The 15,876-nt window shown below is 38.4% G+C and overlaps 2 protein-coding genes across 3 annotated transcripts in view; one reads left to right on the top strand and one right to left on the bottom strand.

The window, feature by feature from the left end:
• The window catches only part of LOC123875034 (senecionine N-oxygenase-like), a 26,115-nt gene extending 19,245 nt beyond the window's left edge, over window positions 1–6,870 (top strand). The window contains exons 4-8 of the mRNA XM_045920680.1: window positions 2,573–2,744; window positions 3,232–3,504; window positions 3,834–3,994; window positions 4,956–5,087; window positions 5,574–6,870. Coding sequence (XP_045776636.1) covers window positions 2,573–2,744; window positions 3,232–3,504; window positions 3,834–3,994; window positions 4,956–5,087; window positions 5,574–5,783 — 948 coding nt within the window. The 3' untranslated portion in view covers window positions 5,784–6,870. The remainder of the gene's footprint in view (window positions 1–2,572; window positions 2,745–3,231; window positions 3,505–3,833; window positions 3,995–4,955; window positions 5,088–5,573) is intronic.
• LOC123875035 (senecionine N-oxygenase-like) lies at window positions 6,499–15,876 on the bottom strand. Of its 2 annotated transcripts, none has more exons than XM_045920681.1 (8): window positions 15,676–15,876; window positions 12,480–12,682; window positions 11,039–11,177; window positions 10,156–10,327; window positions 9,389–9,664; window positions 8,777–8,940; window positions 7,970–8,113; window positions 6,499–7,733 (listed from the first exon to the last, which is right to left on the bottom strand). In XM_045920681.1, exons 1-8 carry the CDS (start codon window positions 15,745–15,747, stop codon window positions 7,536–7,538), a joined length of 1,368 nt encoding a protein of 455 aa, XP_045776637.1. In that variant the 5' UTR covers window positions 15,748–15,876; the 3' UTR covers window positions 6,499–7,535. The 2 variants fall into 2 exon arrangements, with proteins under 2 accessions (XP_045776637.1, XP_045776639.1); XM_045920683.1 differs by lacking the exon at window positions 15,676–15,876 and adding an exon at window positions 13,898–14,097.

The raw sequence follows: 15,876 nt of genomic DNA, 5'->3' as shown, positions 1-15,876 counted from the left end.
CAGTCAAGTGCGAATCGGACACGCACACGAAGGGTTCCGTACCATTGTACAAGATCATTTACTTTTTCATTTTTTCAAATTTATATTTTGAAATTCCAAAAAAGCTTAGTTTATACCTAGTAGTTCCAGACCATGTGGAAGTACTCATGTAGATACTACCCTATATAAGCTTCTTTAACCTTATGCTACTTTGGGTAAATAGGCAACCGTTAGTTTTTTTTTTTGAAATTTTTATTAAGTATTTGTTATCATAGCGGCAACAGAAAATTACACTATGTGAAAATTTCGAGTCTCTACTTATTAAGGTTATCAGATACAGCCCGCTGACAGACGGACGGACAACGGAAGCTTAGTCGTTGGCACCCTTCAGGTACGGAACCCTAAACCCCTTTTGATTCCACGTCTATCACACTTCACACTAATATTATAAAGGCGAAAGTTTGTATGTGTGTGTGTGTGTGTGTGTGTGTATGTTTGTTACTCCTTCACGCAAAAACTACTGGACGGATTTGGCTGAAATTTAGAATGGAGATAGATAATATCCTGGATTAGCACATAGGCTACTTTTTATCCCGGAAAATCAAAGAGTTCCCACGGGATTTCAAAAAACCTAAATCCACGCGGGCGAAGTCGCGGGCATCGGCTAGTATTTTATATCTGCCATGTTCAGATTCTTATTACTGTCGCTTTCAACACAATGGCCTAATCTACTCGTACATAGCCTCGTTTTACGGTCATACGTGTTCAACTCACGTCTGTTTTGCTCACCTAGCGCTTCCGTTTAGATTATACCTACCTAAGGGCGATTACGCACTGCATCCGATCCGAATCTGTGAAAATACGTACCGAAGTAGTCATAGAACTATTTGTATGGTAGCTTACGCACTAGCTCCGACTTCCGTCATCCAAGCTCTCTCCGTCATCCGTGAGAATATCTCGGATGTGCCTCGGATTCAAATCGGACTTATGACGTAAATATGTCAAAGATGCCCACTGAATAGTTTGGATTTGGATCAGAGATCGGATTAGTGCGTAAGCAATATTCGAGTTCGGTCCGAGTTTTTTATATCCGTATTTACACGGACTCCGATCAGGAGTGCGTAACCGCTCTATGTAAGTATAAGAAATGAACTTTAGTTCCAGTAAAATGTACCTTAAACTTAACAATGGACTATGAGATAATCGCGAACACGCACAATACGTATACACGCATACATACACACAAATTGGTCGAATACAAAAGCTCCTTTTATAAAGTCGGTTAAAAATGTCCTATGGTTCTTGCAAAGAGATATACTGATTTAGTTACAAAAATCCATGACCCCAAAATGATATCATAAAACTGAACAAGAAAGAAACACTCATGAATATTTTGACACATTATCATCAAAATTGGTGGGTTTTAAATAAATTATAAAACCGGTCAAGTGCGAGTCGTTTCGAAGTTGCGAAGGGTTTCGTACCATCGTCCAAGATTATAACACAATGTACTTTTTTATTTTTTTAATTTGCATTGAGGCCATTTTAAAATATTTATCATATTTTGTTGTTATAGTGGCAATAGAAATACACACTGCGAAAATTACTATTTTCTACCTATTACAGTTCATGAGATAGGCACAACCCACTGACAGACAGACGGACGAACGGACAAACGGACGGACTGACAGACGGACGGCTAGCGGAGGCCTCGTAATAGGGTCTCGTTGGCACTCTTTGTGTACGGAACCCTAATAACTAACAGGACCTTGGACTGTTAGGATCTTTTCCAAAACGCTAACAACGAGATATTATTGCATTAAGATTAGCATTTTATGGAAATGGAAATTAACTATATTAATTTATTATAATGTTGTGGAAATTATTTATATTTTATTACAATGTTACAATTTTCGAACGCCACTCTTAAAATAGGTAGGTCCAGGTTAGTAGAGGTGATCGACCGCATTATCCATTCCATCTAAATTGCCCTAACTTGTTTCTATATAAGTATTAAGATATTTTGTAGCTTTTATTTTACTAAGTTTACAATGAAAACTTTACTGATTGAACTTATTTACAAAATAAATGTTTCTAGTATTATGATGGATACGCTTACTATGGGCTAACTATGGCCAAAGTTTTACGATGTACGTAAAACTGTGCTATGGCTCTCATAAGAAAGCTTAGAGTCACTCAACGGGCGATGGAAAGAGCTATGCTTGGAGTTTATCTGGTGATCAAATCAGAAAAGAAGAGATTTGTAGAACCAGAGTTGCTCAATGGGTTGTAAAGCTGAAATGGCAATGGGCGGGACACATAGTTTGAAAAGCCGACAGACGTTGGCGTCCCTAGTTGCTAAAATAGCGATCTTTTACTGGAAATCACAGTGTTGGAAGACCTTCCTAAGACGATATTAAACAATTCGCAAGGAGCCGCTGGATTCAAGCGGTGCAAGACCGTGGCGTGTGGGAGCCCTAACAAGAGAGTCAGTGTACTGTGTACAATGTACATAGGTCTCTTGGAGAGTCAGTGGACCTCTATCGGTTGTTGATGATGATGATGATTTACATTTTTATTTACTCATACCCAGGTCCGCAGCCTGGTAACAGCAGTGACTTGGGCAGGCGACCATTGGAAGCTGACTTATATAAAAACAGATGACCGCCAAAACCACACTGTCCTTTGCGACTACGTGGTCGTCGCTAACGGCCAATATGTGCTGCCGGTTATACCAATGTTCCCGGGACTTGAGACGTTTCAAGGTATCACACTAATATTATGAAGGCGAAAGAATGGGTGTGTGTGTTTGTTATGTTTGTTACTCTTTCACGCAAAAACTACCTACTGGGTGGATTTGTCTGAAATTTAGAATGGAGATGGATTATTCCCTGGATTAACACACAGGCTACTTTTTACCCCGCAATATTAAATAGTTCCTATGGGATTTTACACGGACACATACATGGACACGGACACGGACACGGACACGGCCAGGACCACGGACACGGACACGGTCAGGGCCACAGACACGGACACGGCTACGGACACGGACATACATATACACACACATGCACACTACTTGACTCTTGAAACTATTTCGTTAAAAGATGTTAAAATATCTGTTCCGTTTGTCGGCTAATTTATATATATGTTACTTCCGTTCGAAAATGATCTGAGTTACTCTCAAGTAATGCCTGAAGAAGTTTTCCATAAAGATCGTCATATTAATATTTAAATTTTGATTTCTAGGATCAATAATCCATAGCCATGATTACAAAGCCCCAGAACCGTACACAGGCCGAAGGGTTCTTCTAGTAGGAGCTGGTGCTTCAGGGTTGGATCTATCAACGCAGCTACACAACATAACAGAGAAGCTGGTCCATAGCCACCACTTGAAGTATAACCAGCCGAAGTTCGCGGACCAGTATGTGAAGAAGCCTGATATTCAGGGTTTTGTAACGAATGGAGTCTTTTTCCAAGACGGCAGCTTTGAAGAAGTTGATGATATCATATTTGCAACAGGTAAGAATCTTTAGCGTTTAAATAACATCTCATTTCTATTTTTTTTATAACTTGTCTATAAAAAAATATAAAAATTGTTTGGCTGCAGTTAGACCTGCTGGCAGGTGATGATGCAGCCTAAGATGGAGTGCGCTTACCTAGAAGATGCCTACACTCTTGACTTGAAGATACCCACATTAAAATTGGAGGGGAAAACTTATGCTGGAAGGGCGTTACATAGAAATGAGGAGGCAAATCGCTTCGTAGGTATTTGTTTATAATCGACGATTATAATCTTTGCACCATTTGACTGGCTAGCTTTTTAAATCAAAATGTCTTCTAATTTCCAGGTTATGAGTTCTACCACCCGTTCCTCGACGAGACGAGCGGGCTGACGCGCGCCGGCAAGTACGTGATGCCTCTCTACCAACACATCGTCAACATGCGGCGTCCTACCATGACCTTCATCGGCGTCGTCAACCGCGTTATTACCAAAGTTATGGACTCACAGGTGATTAGCATTTAAAAAAAAATAAACGAGCAGGTGGGTCACTTGATGTTAAGTGATTACCGCTGCCCATGAACATTTGCAATACCAGAGGAACCGAAAATGCGTTGTCGGCCTTTCAGGAATTTGTTGGTCCGCCCCTTGAATAACCCCATGTTGTAAATTAATAGAAACACTGCAGAAGAGATTTAGCATAATTTGCTATATTCTAGCTACGTTAAAATTATTGGTGAGAAATCACAAACTCGGGCGAAATTGCTCATTCTTTTGACAACCTTCCTGGCGCAGTAGTGATCACTATGTTCATTGTCAGTAGTCCGTAGTAATATATTTTAATACTCTCATTTATTTATTTAAAAAAAATACTAAAACATACTACTACGGACTACTGACAATGAACATAGTAGTAGTAGTATGTTCATTATTAGTAGTAGTAGTATTCCGGGTTTGATTCCCGGCAGGGGCAATTTGGGATTTTATAATTTCTAAATTTCCTCTGGTCTGGTCAGGTGGGAAGCTACGGCTGTGGCTAGTTACAACCTTACCGGCAAAGCCGTACCACCAAACGATGCTGTGTAGTAATCAAAGGGGTGAAAAACCGCTAGAATCTAATCCAAAGCTGCAGAGGTCAGAAGCGGGCTAGCTTGGAAGGGGGTATGGTAGTTTTTATTAAACCCATACCCCTTTCTATACGGCGATACACAGCTTTTCAGCATGGCTTTGCCAGTAGGGTGGTAATTAGCCACGGCCGAAGCCTCCCGTCAGACCAAACCAGAGAAAATTTAGAACTTATAAAATTCCAAATTTCTTCCGATTATCGAACCCGGGACCTCCCACTAATAAGACCAAACCGCGAGCGCTACCTATCAGTATTGCGCTAGGGCGTTCGTCTTTCTTGGGTTACCTACTTGACCAATTTCTGGGTTAAAATGCTTTTATTGAACTTTATTAATACTTTTTCCAGGCGGCCTACATAGCGTCACTGATCGCGGGTAAATTCCAACTACCCTCCGAGCAAGAGATGCTGGACGCGTGGTTCGACCACGCATACAAATACAAGGTGGCGAAGGAAATCAACACCGTTGGGCCGGAAATGGTAAGTGCAGCAAAGCAAAACCACACCGCCGATGAAAGTTGATTCCTCAGTTCGTATGTGCGTGGAAAAAAGGATTTGGCACAACGGGTGGTCGAAGTGTACCAGGCAGTTAGGTAGTGAGGGGGAAATTGTTTACGGTGGTGCGGTTGTAGAAAAAGGGGGGTGGAATGAGGTCAAACAGCTCTTCAGAGCACTCCCTATTATACAGGCTATTGTTGCTATTCTAAGGATAAATTTAATATCCCTAATCAGAATAAATAAAGAGAAGGGATAGTTTAGAGGTACGGAACCTCGAAAATAGTGGTCCATTACCAGGACCCGTTGACTTCACACTTGTCGAATTGAACATGGATCCACAGAAATTACCACCTAGATAAAGTGCGCGACAGGCTAAGATGGCAACCGGCCTCATACCCCGATTGCCATCTCAACCCGTCGCGTACTATACTTAACAACCATATTCATATCCTCAATTTTGCCTTTCAGGATCAATATTTCGCCAAGCTGTCCAAAGAAGCGGGCATCACAAGAAACCCACCAGTGCTGACTCATATCCGAGACTTTAACGCTAAGAACCGGCTGGATGACTTGTTCAACTACAGAGACTATGATTACGAAATTATCGATAGCCATACTTATAAGCGATGGTATAACGGTGGAGGAAAGGGGGAAGTATGTCCTGTAGAGGCTAGTTAGTAAAATTGAAAGATCGCGATCTACGGGAGTTGGTAAAGAAATCGGTTACTAGATGCCTATTCCCTTTTGTCTTGAAGGTACATGAGTTATGGTGGGTTTGGAGCATCTGTGCATCCACTGTTATACGTGATAAGAAACAGGGATGCCAATAGGATCTTCCACAGTCCCATATACCTCAGTAAAAAAGAATACTGTAAAGAAAAAAAAAACGGTTACGATTATCACACTACGTTAAATTGTTCACATTTAAATCTTATTTTAACTGAAGCTTGATTGCTGGTGCTTCTTTGGGTCATGCGTACTACTAATTTAACTCTGTAAAACAATCTCAGACGAGTACCTAGGTACCTACAGCACCCGTCAGGTCGACATGGCAATCGGAATGGGGTCGCCCCGCTCACCCACTCAGTCCCCCCCGCCTCATACCCCGATTGTCAACCTGCCACAAACTATAGTTATGTATTTAGAACATAGCTTCGGAATACATATAGTAGTAAAAAAATTGGACTAAAACCATTTTTTTTCTAACCACTCGCACTGTGCCTGTTAGTATTTTGTAGATAACTGTTACCATATTTTTGTTACATTTATCGCACAATTTAATATATTTTATATTTCATAACTGTTGTTTTTAAAATAACTTAGCAATCTTAAATAAAGATTTTGTAAAAATGCCTAATATTAGGAATAAGTTAAGAAAATAAAAAATACACCATAATAACAACTAGTTTTATTGTAAATTGTAATACAAAGGCTTGGGTGCATAATGACGCTTTCTTGTTGTACAATAACTAAACAAAACTAAAAACTATTTGAATTTAGTCAGTTAAGTGTACAACAGGACTTATCCTCATGACTCATATAGTTAAAACTAGACAGATTTATGTCTCTGACGTAAATCTGTCTCGTTTTAACTGTATTCGAGAGACCAGCACAAACGTTTTCTATGGATGGAAATTGTGAATTATTATAATTTTTATGAAAAACATCGTAAAGTTAATGGACACACTATAGATCGCAGCCTAGAAGTTTTTACAATCTCTACATAAATTTAATTGACTAGTGTAGAGCTTTCCTTTTCACAATGTTTCTTGTGGAAAAGGATAACTCTAATTTTAGACGGGCTAAATACCGTAAGTTCAGTTTAGAGATTGTTTACAATGTGGGTAATTCTGTCGTACACGATATTCTTACTTTAACTAAATTGACATAGGATTGCTATCCTTTTTCCTAAATTTGTTAAAAAATAAACTTTAACCGCGCGTTTAAACGTAACATCGATTGCGACCGAGCGTTTTACTGCTTTTCCATACATTATTCAACTTTTTGTTCACACCAAACTGACAATACGCTATTACGCTATACCACAGAATATTATAATATTACTACGTATACGTAGTCACAGACTATACGTAGTCACTGACTGGCTTACGTAGTCATTGACTGGCTTACATAGTCATTGACTGGCTTACGTAGTCATTGCCTGGCTTACGTAGCCACTGACTCTCGGCGGTCGATTATTATTATACTACGCCACTACGCGTCATGGACGCAGACTGGCTACGTAGCTACAGCGTATTGTCAACATAGTGTGAACGAAAAATGCAGTCAGACTTCACGATCAAGTTTTTACTGTAACCTTCCCTTGTCGGGGGTGTTATAAATTTTTAATTTACACTTGTAGACACTTCAATTTAGTTTAGCATAAATATAGCGTGCAACAGAATTAGTATGAAAGTGTGAAATGCGAATTCATCTTATAACACTATCGTCTGATTGGCTTTCTAGCGTCCTAACAAATGTTTCATTATCAATAATAGTGTACGCATAATTTCTATACGTGTAGAGGTTCTCTAGTTTGGCGGCGGTATCCACGGTGCGGATTTTGAACATCACTGGAGGGACCCTCTCTATGCCGGATTCCGCGGTCAAATCCGCGTAGTAGTCGTCCTGAAATAGAAGTTTGACATTATTTAAAAAATATCTGCAGCTGAGATTTCATATCTTATCTTCATTCCAATAGTGAGTGATCATCACCAATCAGAGGTGATTGTGATCGTGTCAACGTAGCTGTCATTCTATCGCAATCGAGCCCCTGGAGTTGTAAGGTTCACGAGTAGAGACCACGTCTCGGCGAACGAAGTATTTCGATAAATAAGTAAAATAAATTCTCAATAGGAACCTACCTCTTTCTCCGCCAAGAAGTGTATATCGGATATCGGTCGCCCCTTCAACCGAATGGCTTCGGCGTGTCTGTTCCACTCGTCCAACATTTCTTCTTGAGAAGGCAGTGTGAAGTTTCCCTTAACCAACGCTGTGGCGTAACGGGACTGTGAAATTAAAATACGAGGTTTGAGTAATTGGATGGTCTACTGAAATCTTGCTGTTTTGGTAGGCGTCAAGTGGACATACATTTGTTTGGTAGTAAATCAAATTAATTATTATTTCCGTTTATTAAATATAATAAAGGAAAGTAAATAAATACATCATAATAGACATTCTTGTACATGAACTTGACGCACATTCCCTCCCTCTCGCTCTGATAGCTCCCTATTTACTGCCAGGTTATTCGGGCATTGAGCTATTTCAACAAGGGTAAGCAATAATCTGATACTTCTATGATCTATCCATCACTACTTGAAAGCCTACAAAGATTCCAAAAATGGAAATGGATCAGGCTTTTACAGCGTTCAGCACCATACCAAATACCTGGATATAGGGTGGATAATAGCACATGCCGAACTATCTCTGATGCAAAAGATTTTCCTCACTCGAAATCAAAAACTGATCAAAAGAAATGTAGTATCTACCTTTATGGTCCGAAAGGTGTAAAGTTTTAAAAAGACTAATTTTGGAGAACATCTTCAAATATTCAGCAACTAACTGTTTAACCCATTATATTCTTACCGATGCATCAGAATGTTTAATAGTATTGCTAATCTAGAAGGCACAGTTTTCTTCCCTGAGCATTGCGAGCGATCCAGTTTTCTTACCTGTGCATCCAGAGCGACGACCAGACAGGCGCGTATGATAAGTCCCATGACCAACATGGTGGGCTGGCGGATGTTGACCATATACTTGTACAGCGGAGTCACGCTGCGGCCGCTGAGATCCAAGCCACAACTCTTGTCCAAGAATGGGTAGTAGTACTCGAAACCTAGAAAACACAGTAAATTCTCTATTAAAACTTTAATCACGCTCTACCTTTTCTTAGATATTAAATAGGTGAACAGCGAAATTAGTGTAAATCTCAATCTCAGTCCTGCATTATAATATGCAAAAAGAGGAAATTGGCAAACAAGGCAGGGCATAGCTTTTCAGTTGTATGACTCTGAGAAGAACCTAATATGTACTTATTTTTTTCGATAAACTTAGCCGTTTGGCTTGTGCGTTGAAAGACGAGTTAATCGAAGATTTTTTTAAAACGCAGTATTTTATTTATCTGGTATGGCTATTGATTTTACTTAAACAATTGATACTCAAGCTTGATATACTTGTTCCAATTTTTGGTCCTAAAAGTGAGGAATTTTCTCTCTTTCTTGATTCTAATGCAAGAAATCGAAATATCAGCAGTTGATCAATATCAGTAGCTGAATCCAACTCACCAGTACAATAAATTACATCATCAATTTCCTCATAGCTCCCATCTTTAAATATGACTCCAGTAGCATTGTACTCCTGTATATCGGGCTTCCTTATATAATGCTTGGGGAAGACCGTCCTGAAGTTGACCCTGGAGTGATGGCTGTGTACCAGGGTCTTGGAGTAGTATGCTACGTCGAGGCCTATGTCCATGCCCGAAGGACCAGCACCTACTACGAGGACCCGACGGTCTTTGAAAACTTCTGGAACCCGGTAGTCGTGACTGTGGATGATTGTACCTGAATTTTTATAAAATTTATCATCAGTAAAGCAAATAGCCTATAGTTAAAACGGTAGAAACTGTTAAGGGGTTTGGCTTTTTTTTTAAATTCTAAAATAACCTTGCGTTTGACGACAATCATGCCTGAGAAATACAGCAATAATTAAGGTAGAGCGCGCTTAATAAACTACCATATTAGCCATAAACACGCTTCTTTAGGCTATATCGTTAACATCAGATGAGATTGCTGAGTGAGTGAGAGAGTGGAGTTCCTGTGATTGGGATGTTTTTACTTTTCCCTCAATTTTGGATGAGTTCTCCATCATATATTTAGAATAGGGGCATCTAAACTGGGGACATCAAATCTGATACCTATTTTTAGAATTCCGTATCTCCAGGGAAAAAAAGGATCACTTCGTTGTCTGTCTGTCTGTTTGTCTGTCTGTCGTGTCTGTCAAGACCCATCAAGCGAATCAAAACGACGAAAACAGTTAAAATTTTCTAATCTACCTGTGAACAGCTCTTCATTGGGGATTTTTGGGTAATTTGGTTTGCTGAAATGTCCTGTTCCCACGATCACAAAGTCAAATTCGTCTTCAAACTCCTCACCAGTCAACACGTTTTGGTATTTCACTTTCCACACGTTTTCTTCGCGTGATACTAATATTACGTTGTGTAGGAACTGGGGAAAAATATGAATAAGAGTAAATATACCTTGCTCATTTGCTTTATGTCTTTTAAAATATAATTATAGCGAGCAAACGAGTAGCCGGATCATCTGATGTTAAGTGATTACTGCCGCCCATGTTTGCAGCACCAGAGGAACCAACCAGCACTAATATGTTGCCAGCTTTTCAGGTAGGTACGTTAAATCTAGTGGGATAACACCGCTGAAGTGACTTGGTTCTACAATTTATGTGTGTGTCTATCGAATTTAATGTTATTTAATGTAATTTATTTGGATTAATTAATTATGTTGATATTTGGACATAATTTAATTTAAATACCTACTTATTTTTTTCTTTTTATTGAAAATATTGCAATAAAACTTAAAGCTAGCCTTATCTCATTACTATAAAAATAATGTCCTCGTGGAATACACAAATACAAGTACAATACTTAGAAGAAGCTTCATTATAGCCTCAATAGCTCAAGGGTTAATAAGAGCGGACTGAAATTCGAAAGATCGGCGCTTCGGCACGCGGTGCGCGGTTCAAACTCAAACCCCACCCGCTGTATTATTTATTTCCGTACCCACTCCTTTTTTTCTTTTTTTCCGTGAGGAAAATGCATCATGGATACCACTGGCCAAGGCGGAGCACATGGGATAAGGGAATGTTGGTCATGATTGACATGGCTAAATTATATTCTTTAAAAAAATATTATTTATTACCTTTATATGCCTTTCTAAGTCGAAATGTTTCACGTAATCCTGAATATACTTGTAGTATATTTTCCAACTTGGAAAGGAGGGCATATCATCAGGAACTGGGAAACCTCGCAATTCCATCGTAGGTTTTGGGAGATTTGTCCTAGAAATGTAAAATTTTTGTCATCATCAACATGATCAATCCACCACAGGTGCAACTCTATCTCTTCTTATTAAGGTTCCGCACCTCAAAAGGAACAACGGAACCCTTATAGGATCACTTTGTTGTCTGTCTGTCTGTCCGTCCGTCCGTCCGTCCGTCCGTCGTGTCTGTCAAGAAAATCTTCCCGTTCTTCCCGTTCCCGTCAACCGTTTTAGGTCAACGGGTACTTCCCGTTGACCTAAAATCATGAAATTTGGCAGGTAGGTAGGTCTTACAGCACAAGTAAAGGAATAAATCGTGAAAACCGTGAATTTGTGGTTATATCACAGAAAAAAAAAAAAATTAAAATGTATTTTAATTTTCAAAGTAAGATAACTATATCAAGTGGGGTATCATATGAAAGGGCTTTACTTGTACATTCTAAAACGGATTTTTATTTATTTTTAAGCATAATAGTTTTTGAAAAATACCCGACTACGGAACCCTCAGTGCGCGAGTCTGACTCGCACTTGGCCGGTTTTAATGAGTAGTGCTTAGGCCATAGTCTGCCCGGTGCGGGTTGGCAGACTTTGTACACACCTTTTAGAATCGGCCATTGCGCATTTTTAACTACTGTGGCATCTTTTACTAAGATTTAGATATTTTTTTATAGATCTCAATAGCATCAAGATTGTTTCAGTTTCATGACGGTTGATAAGTGGATATGACCCAACGTTGTAAATCCATTGTAAACTTTGTTATTGTCCCGTTATAACAAGATCGATAAGATATCCTGCTATCAGTTACGTGAGAGATAGATACATGCATAACATGAAAAGAAATGCATTTGGCTCCTTTCTTCTTTTTTTGAGTTTTTTTAGGGTTCCGTACCTCAAAAGGAAAAACGGAACCCTTATTGGATCACTTTGTTGTCTTCTGTCTGTCTGTCCGTCCGTCTGTCCTTGGGGTCTGTCAAGAAAACCTATACGACAGTAAGAACCTTCTTACTTTTTACCCTGTTCATCATTAATATAACGATCAACCCATCGCCGGCCCACTACTGAGCATGAGAATGGTCTTAGGCCGTAGTCTGTCACGCTGGCCAAATGCGGATTAGCAGAATTGTCACATATTTGACAACATTATGGGGAACAAGTGATATTATTACCTAAAGCAATTATTATGCTTAAAACGCACTTACCTCCTAAAAGTTAAAGGTGCGGGCCCGGAATCAAACCCCCGACCTCCCGAATAGGAGCCGTACGTCTTAACTACAAGGCTATCACGGCTCACTTACCCTGACATTGTACCCTGGTAACTCACCTCAAATGTTTGTACATGCTGGTGTGAAGGGGCAGGCCGTTCTCGTCGGTGCCGACCCTGGGGTCATACCGCCACGTGCCGCCCACGTACCGCGTGGACTCCAGCAGCGTGAAGCTGATGCCCTCGTCCTGCAGGTACCGTGCTGAGGTCAGCCCTGCCACACCCGCGCCGATTATGCATACTCGGGGATTCGGTATCTGTTTCTGTAAAGGTGGTGAAGAAGAAAGAGCTCAATTGGTGTCGCGAAAGAAGGCACCGATATGTTCGGACAGGACCTATTATATAGGAATCCTATGGTTCTAGTTACTCTTAAAGAGTACAGAATAAATTGCTAAATATTATGAATGATTTACTCATAATATTTAGCAATTTAAAAGGTTAGGTAAAGGTCTATTTAAATAAAACATAAAAGCCAGTTAATAAAAAAGTGTTAAAAAGAGTTGTGTTGTTATGGGCTTCTTCTCACACCGGGGCACGTTTTTAACCCTTGTAGCTTTAATCTTAAGTAGAGGTTAGTATAAATATTAAGTATACGAAGGACAAGTGTTTGTAAAAAGCCTCTTTCAATAAAGAAGACCGTAATTATGATTCTGATTGAATATTACAATTATGTGAAACTTTATTTCAAAGAGTCTAAAGAACCTCTATTGCGGAAGTTTGTCTCGTATAGTCTATTTATCTAGCAACTAATCTAAGTTCAGAAGTCAATTTTATATCAATAAATTCTATTATTACGTTGATATCATAGCCTCGTGGTCAAGAATTAGCGAAGTTAGTGTTTAGTTATGCAATAATAAATTATTATGATAACTAACACTGTACTGCGCAGAACGCTGCTGATTTGTTCTAATATAAATATTTTAATTATCTTATCTTATGATTTATAATTAAATTAACACACTGAAACAAACGTTTACATTTTGATAATATTATGTAGCTATCTCCGTGAATGCTCACCGAAAGTTTACCGCAAGTTACCGAATTTATTGTGGTTCTGGAGCTCAATCTGAGCTGACAAAGCTTCATCTCATTCTACAGTCAAGCGTAAACAATAGTAAAGAGTGAGACAACTATCGATTCGTTAGTTTCTAGTTTCTTAAAGACCATAGACAAAAGCAGATTACTTGCTGCTAATTTCAGACTAATTAAAGAGTTGCCAAATGTCAATTGCCAACTTTACTCCGCATTTTTATCACTAATTTACGAATTTTACTTTTGTCAATATTTCCTACAAGGCTAACAATTCGTAGGTAGGTAGGTGAATGTGATTCATTAAGTGTAACTTAGCAATGGCTTAGTGACCGAATTGTTACAACATCTAGAGATAACGTTATCATCAACAAAAACATATGGGTGTCAAACAAATATTTATTAAACTTATTCTAGACTAGTGTGGAGGTTAACTAATGAACACTTACCATTGCTCTTGACTTTAGAAGACTGTCACAATGAAATTCTTAACGCGCAATATATTATTTTCAGTAATTATCTACTGTTCTTATTTGTGTATCGATACGATTTACTGCGAAATACCTAACATGATTTAACAAAGCGCTAGTCGCATACTGAGATGAGGTGATTCTTTCGCGTTTTAGGTAGGTACAAATCACCGATAGTATTATCTACTTACTATGTAAATTGTAATATACCTATATCTAGATTGATTAGGAAGTGAATGTAAAAATTGGTGACGCGCTCCTACATATTAAAGCTGTACATAGGTACAGTGATATTAATTTTAATTAAGTCCTTACCATATATTTTTTAAATATTAAAAATAAAAACATAAAAAATAACAAAAAAAAAAGTTTTATAGGTAGGCTAATATTTTTTTTTTTTTTAATGATTTAGATACTTATTTAAAAATATCCAATAACACTAGCAATCAATACTTACTAATAAATAAAATTGAAGTGTCCGTCTGTAATTTCGAAATAACTAAGTAGGTACCTACCTCAAATTAAGCTCATATGGTTATTTGAACTGTCCGTAACTGAATCACACGTATTTAAAATTTTTGTTTGTCTGTCTGTGTTTGTCTGTCTGTCTGTTTGAACGGGCTAATATTCGGAACGGTTGGACTTATTTTGACGCGACTTTCACAAACAAGTGGAGGATTAGCCAAGGAGTAACATACTCGTGTCTCGTAGGCTACTTTTTTAACCAACTTTCAAAAATGGCGGAGTTGTGTTTTTCTACCAATGTACACCAATACGAGATTTCTGACCCTGTTTACGTAATTTATTTTTTTATCGATAGAGGAACTTTGCGACATTGTTCCACAAAAAATTAGGATTCCGACTCCTCAATCCTGATGCTGCAGGTAACCTGACCACCAAAGCTGATGGGATTTAGAAACTGTCTGTTATAAATTGATATTGAAGGTATCTATACCAAGTAAAGACTTTGTCGTTAACCTCGAGCACCCAAACAACACTGATGCTGTAAGGGATTGCATCTCGAAATCCTGGTGATTCCTCGAGATTTTTTAGGGATCATCCGTTTAAATGTTTTACGTGGTACAAAAACACTTTACATCCCGGGGACTGGCTGTTATGGATAGGCTACTTTTGCCCTGGGAAATCAAAAGTTCCCACGGGATTTTTAAAAACTTTAGGTTTTTAAAAATCCACGCGGACGAAGCTGCGGGCATCAGCTAGTAGATAATAATTGGTCAAGATGTGTTTTATGGACGCGCGCGCGCGGCGTGGCCATGCAGTTTCGCTATGTATTCGCCCTTAAGTATTTTTAACCCCCGACCCAAAAAGAGGGGTGTTATAAGTTTGACGTGTGTATCTGTGTATCTGTCTGTGGCATCGTAGCTCCTAAACTAATGAACCGATTTTATTGCTTGCTTGATCGAGAGTGTTCTTAGCTACAATCCAAGAAAATCGATTCAGCCGTTTGAAAGTTATCAGCTCTTTTCTAGTTACTGTAATCTACATTTGTCGGGGGTGTTATTAATTTTTAATTTATACTTGTATCGTGAGTAAATACATAATTACCAAATGGTAATTACTACCTAACACTTGATACACCTGTACCTTTTACTACAATAATATAATTAATAATTATAATTTATGTAACTACACTGATTCAAAGTGCCTTTTTGGGACATTAATTAATTATTCTCGTAATGTTATATAAAAATAACGTTTCCCACATTTAAGAATATTATTATCAATTATCTACTTACCTTATTAATCTTGGATGTGCCGGCAAAATTCACTAACAAAGCGCAAAGAAAAACATTATGAAATAAACTCATTTCTAAATCAAAATAAATACTTAAGTATAAAATTTATATTTATTTATAATATTAATGAATATTAATTTAATTATTGTTAATTGTTCAGTTCTAACTAACAGTCGATCACAGATAATACTGGTCACTTGG

The sequence above is a fragment of the Maniola jurtina genome, chromosome 19 (genome assembly GCF_905333055.1).
Source record: "Maniola jurtina chromosome 19, ilManJurt1.1, whole genome shotgun sequence".
NCBI classification, from domain to species: Eukaryota; Metazoa; Arthropoda; class Insecta; order Lepidoptera; family Nymphalidae; genus Maniola; species Maniola jurtina.
This window is presented reverse-complemented; position numbering and strand designations above follow the sequence as displayed.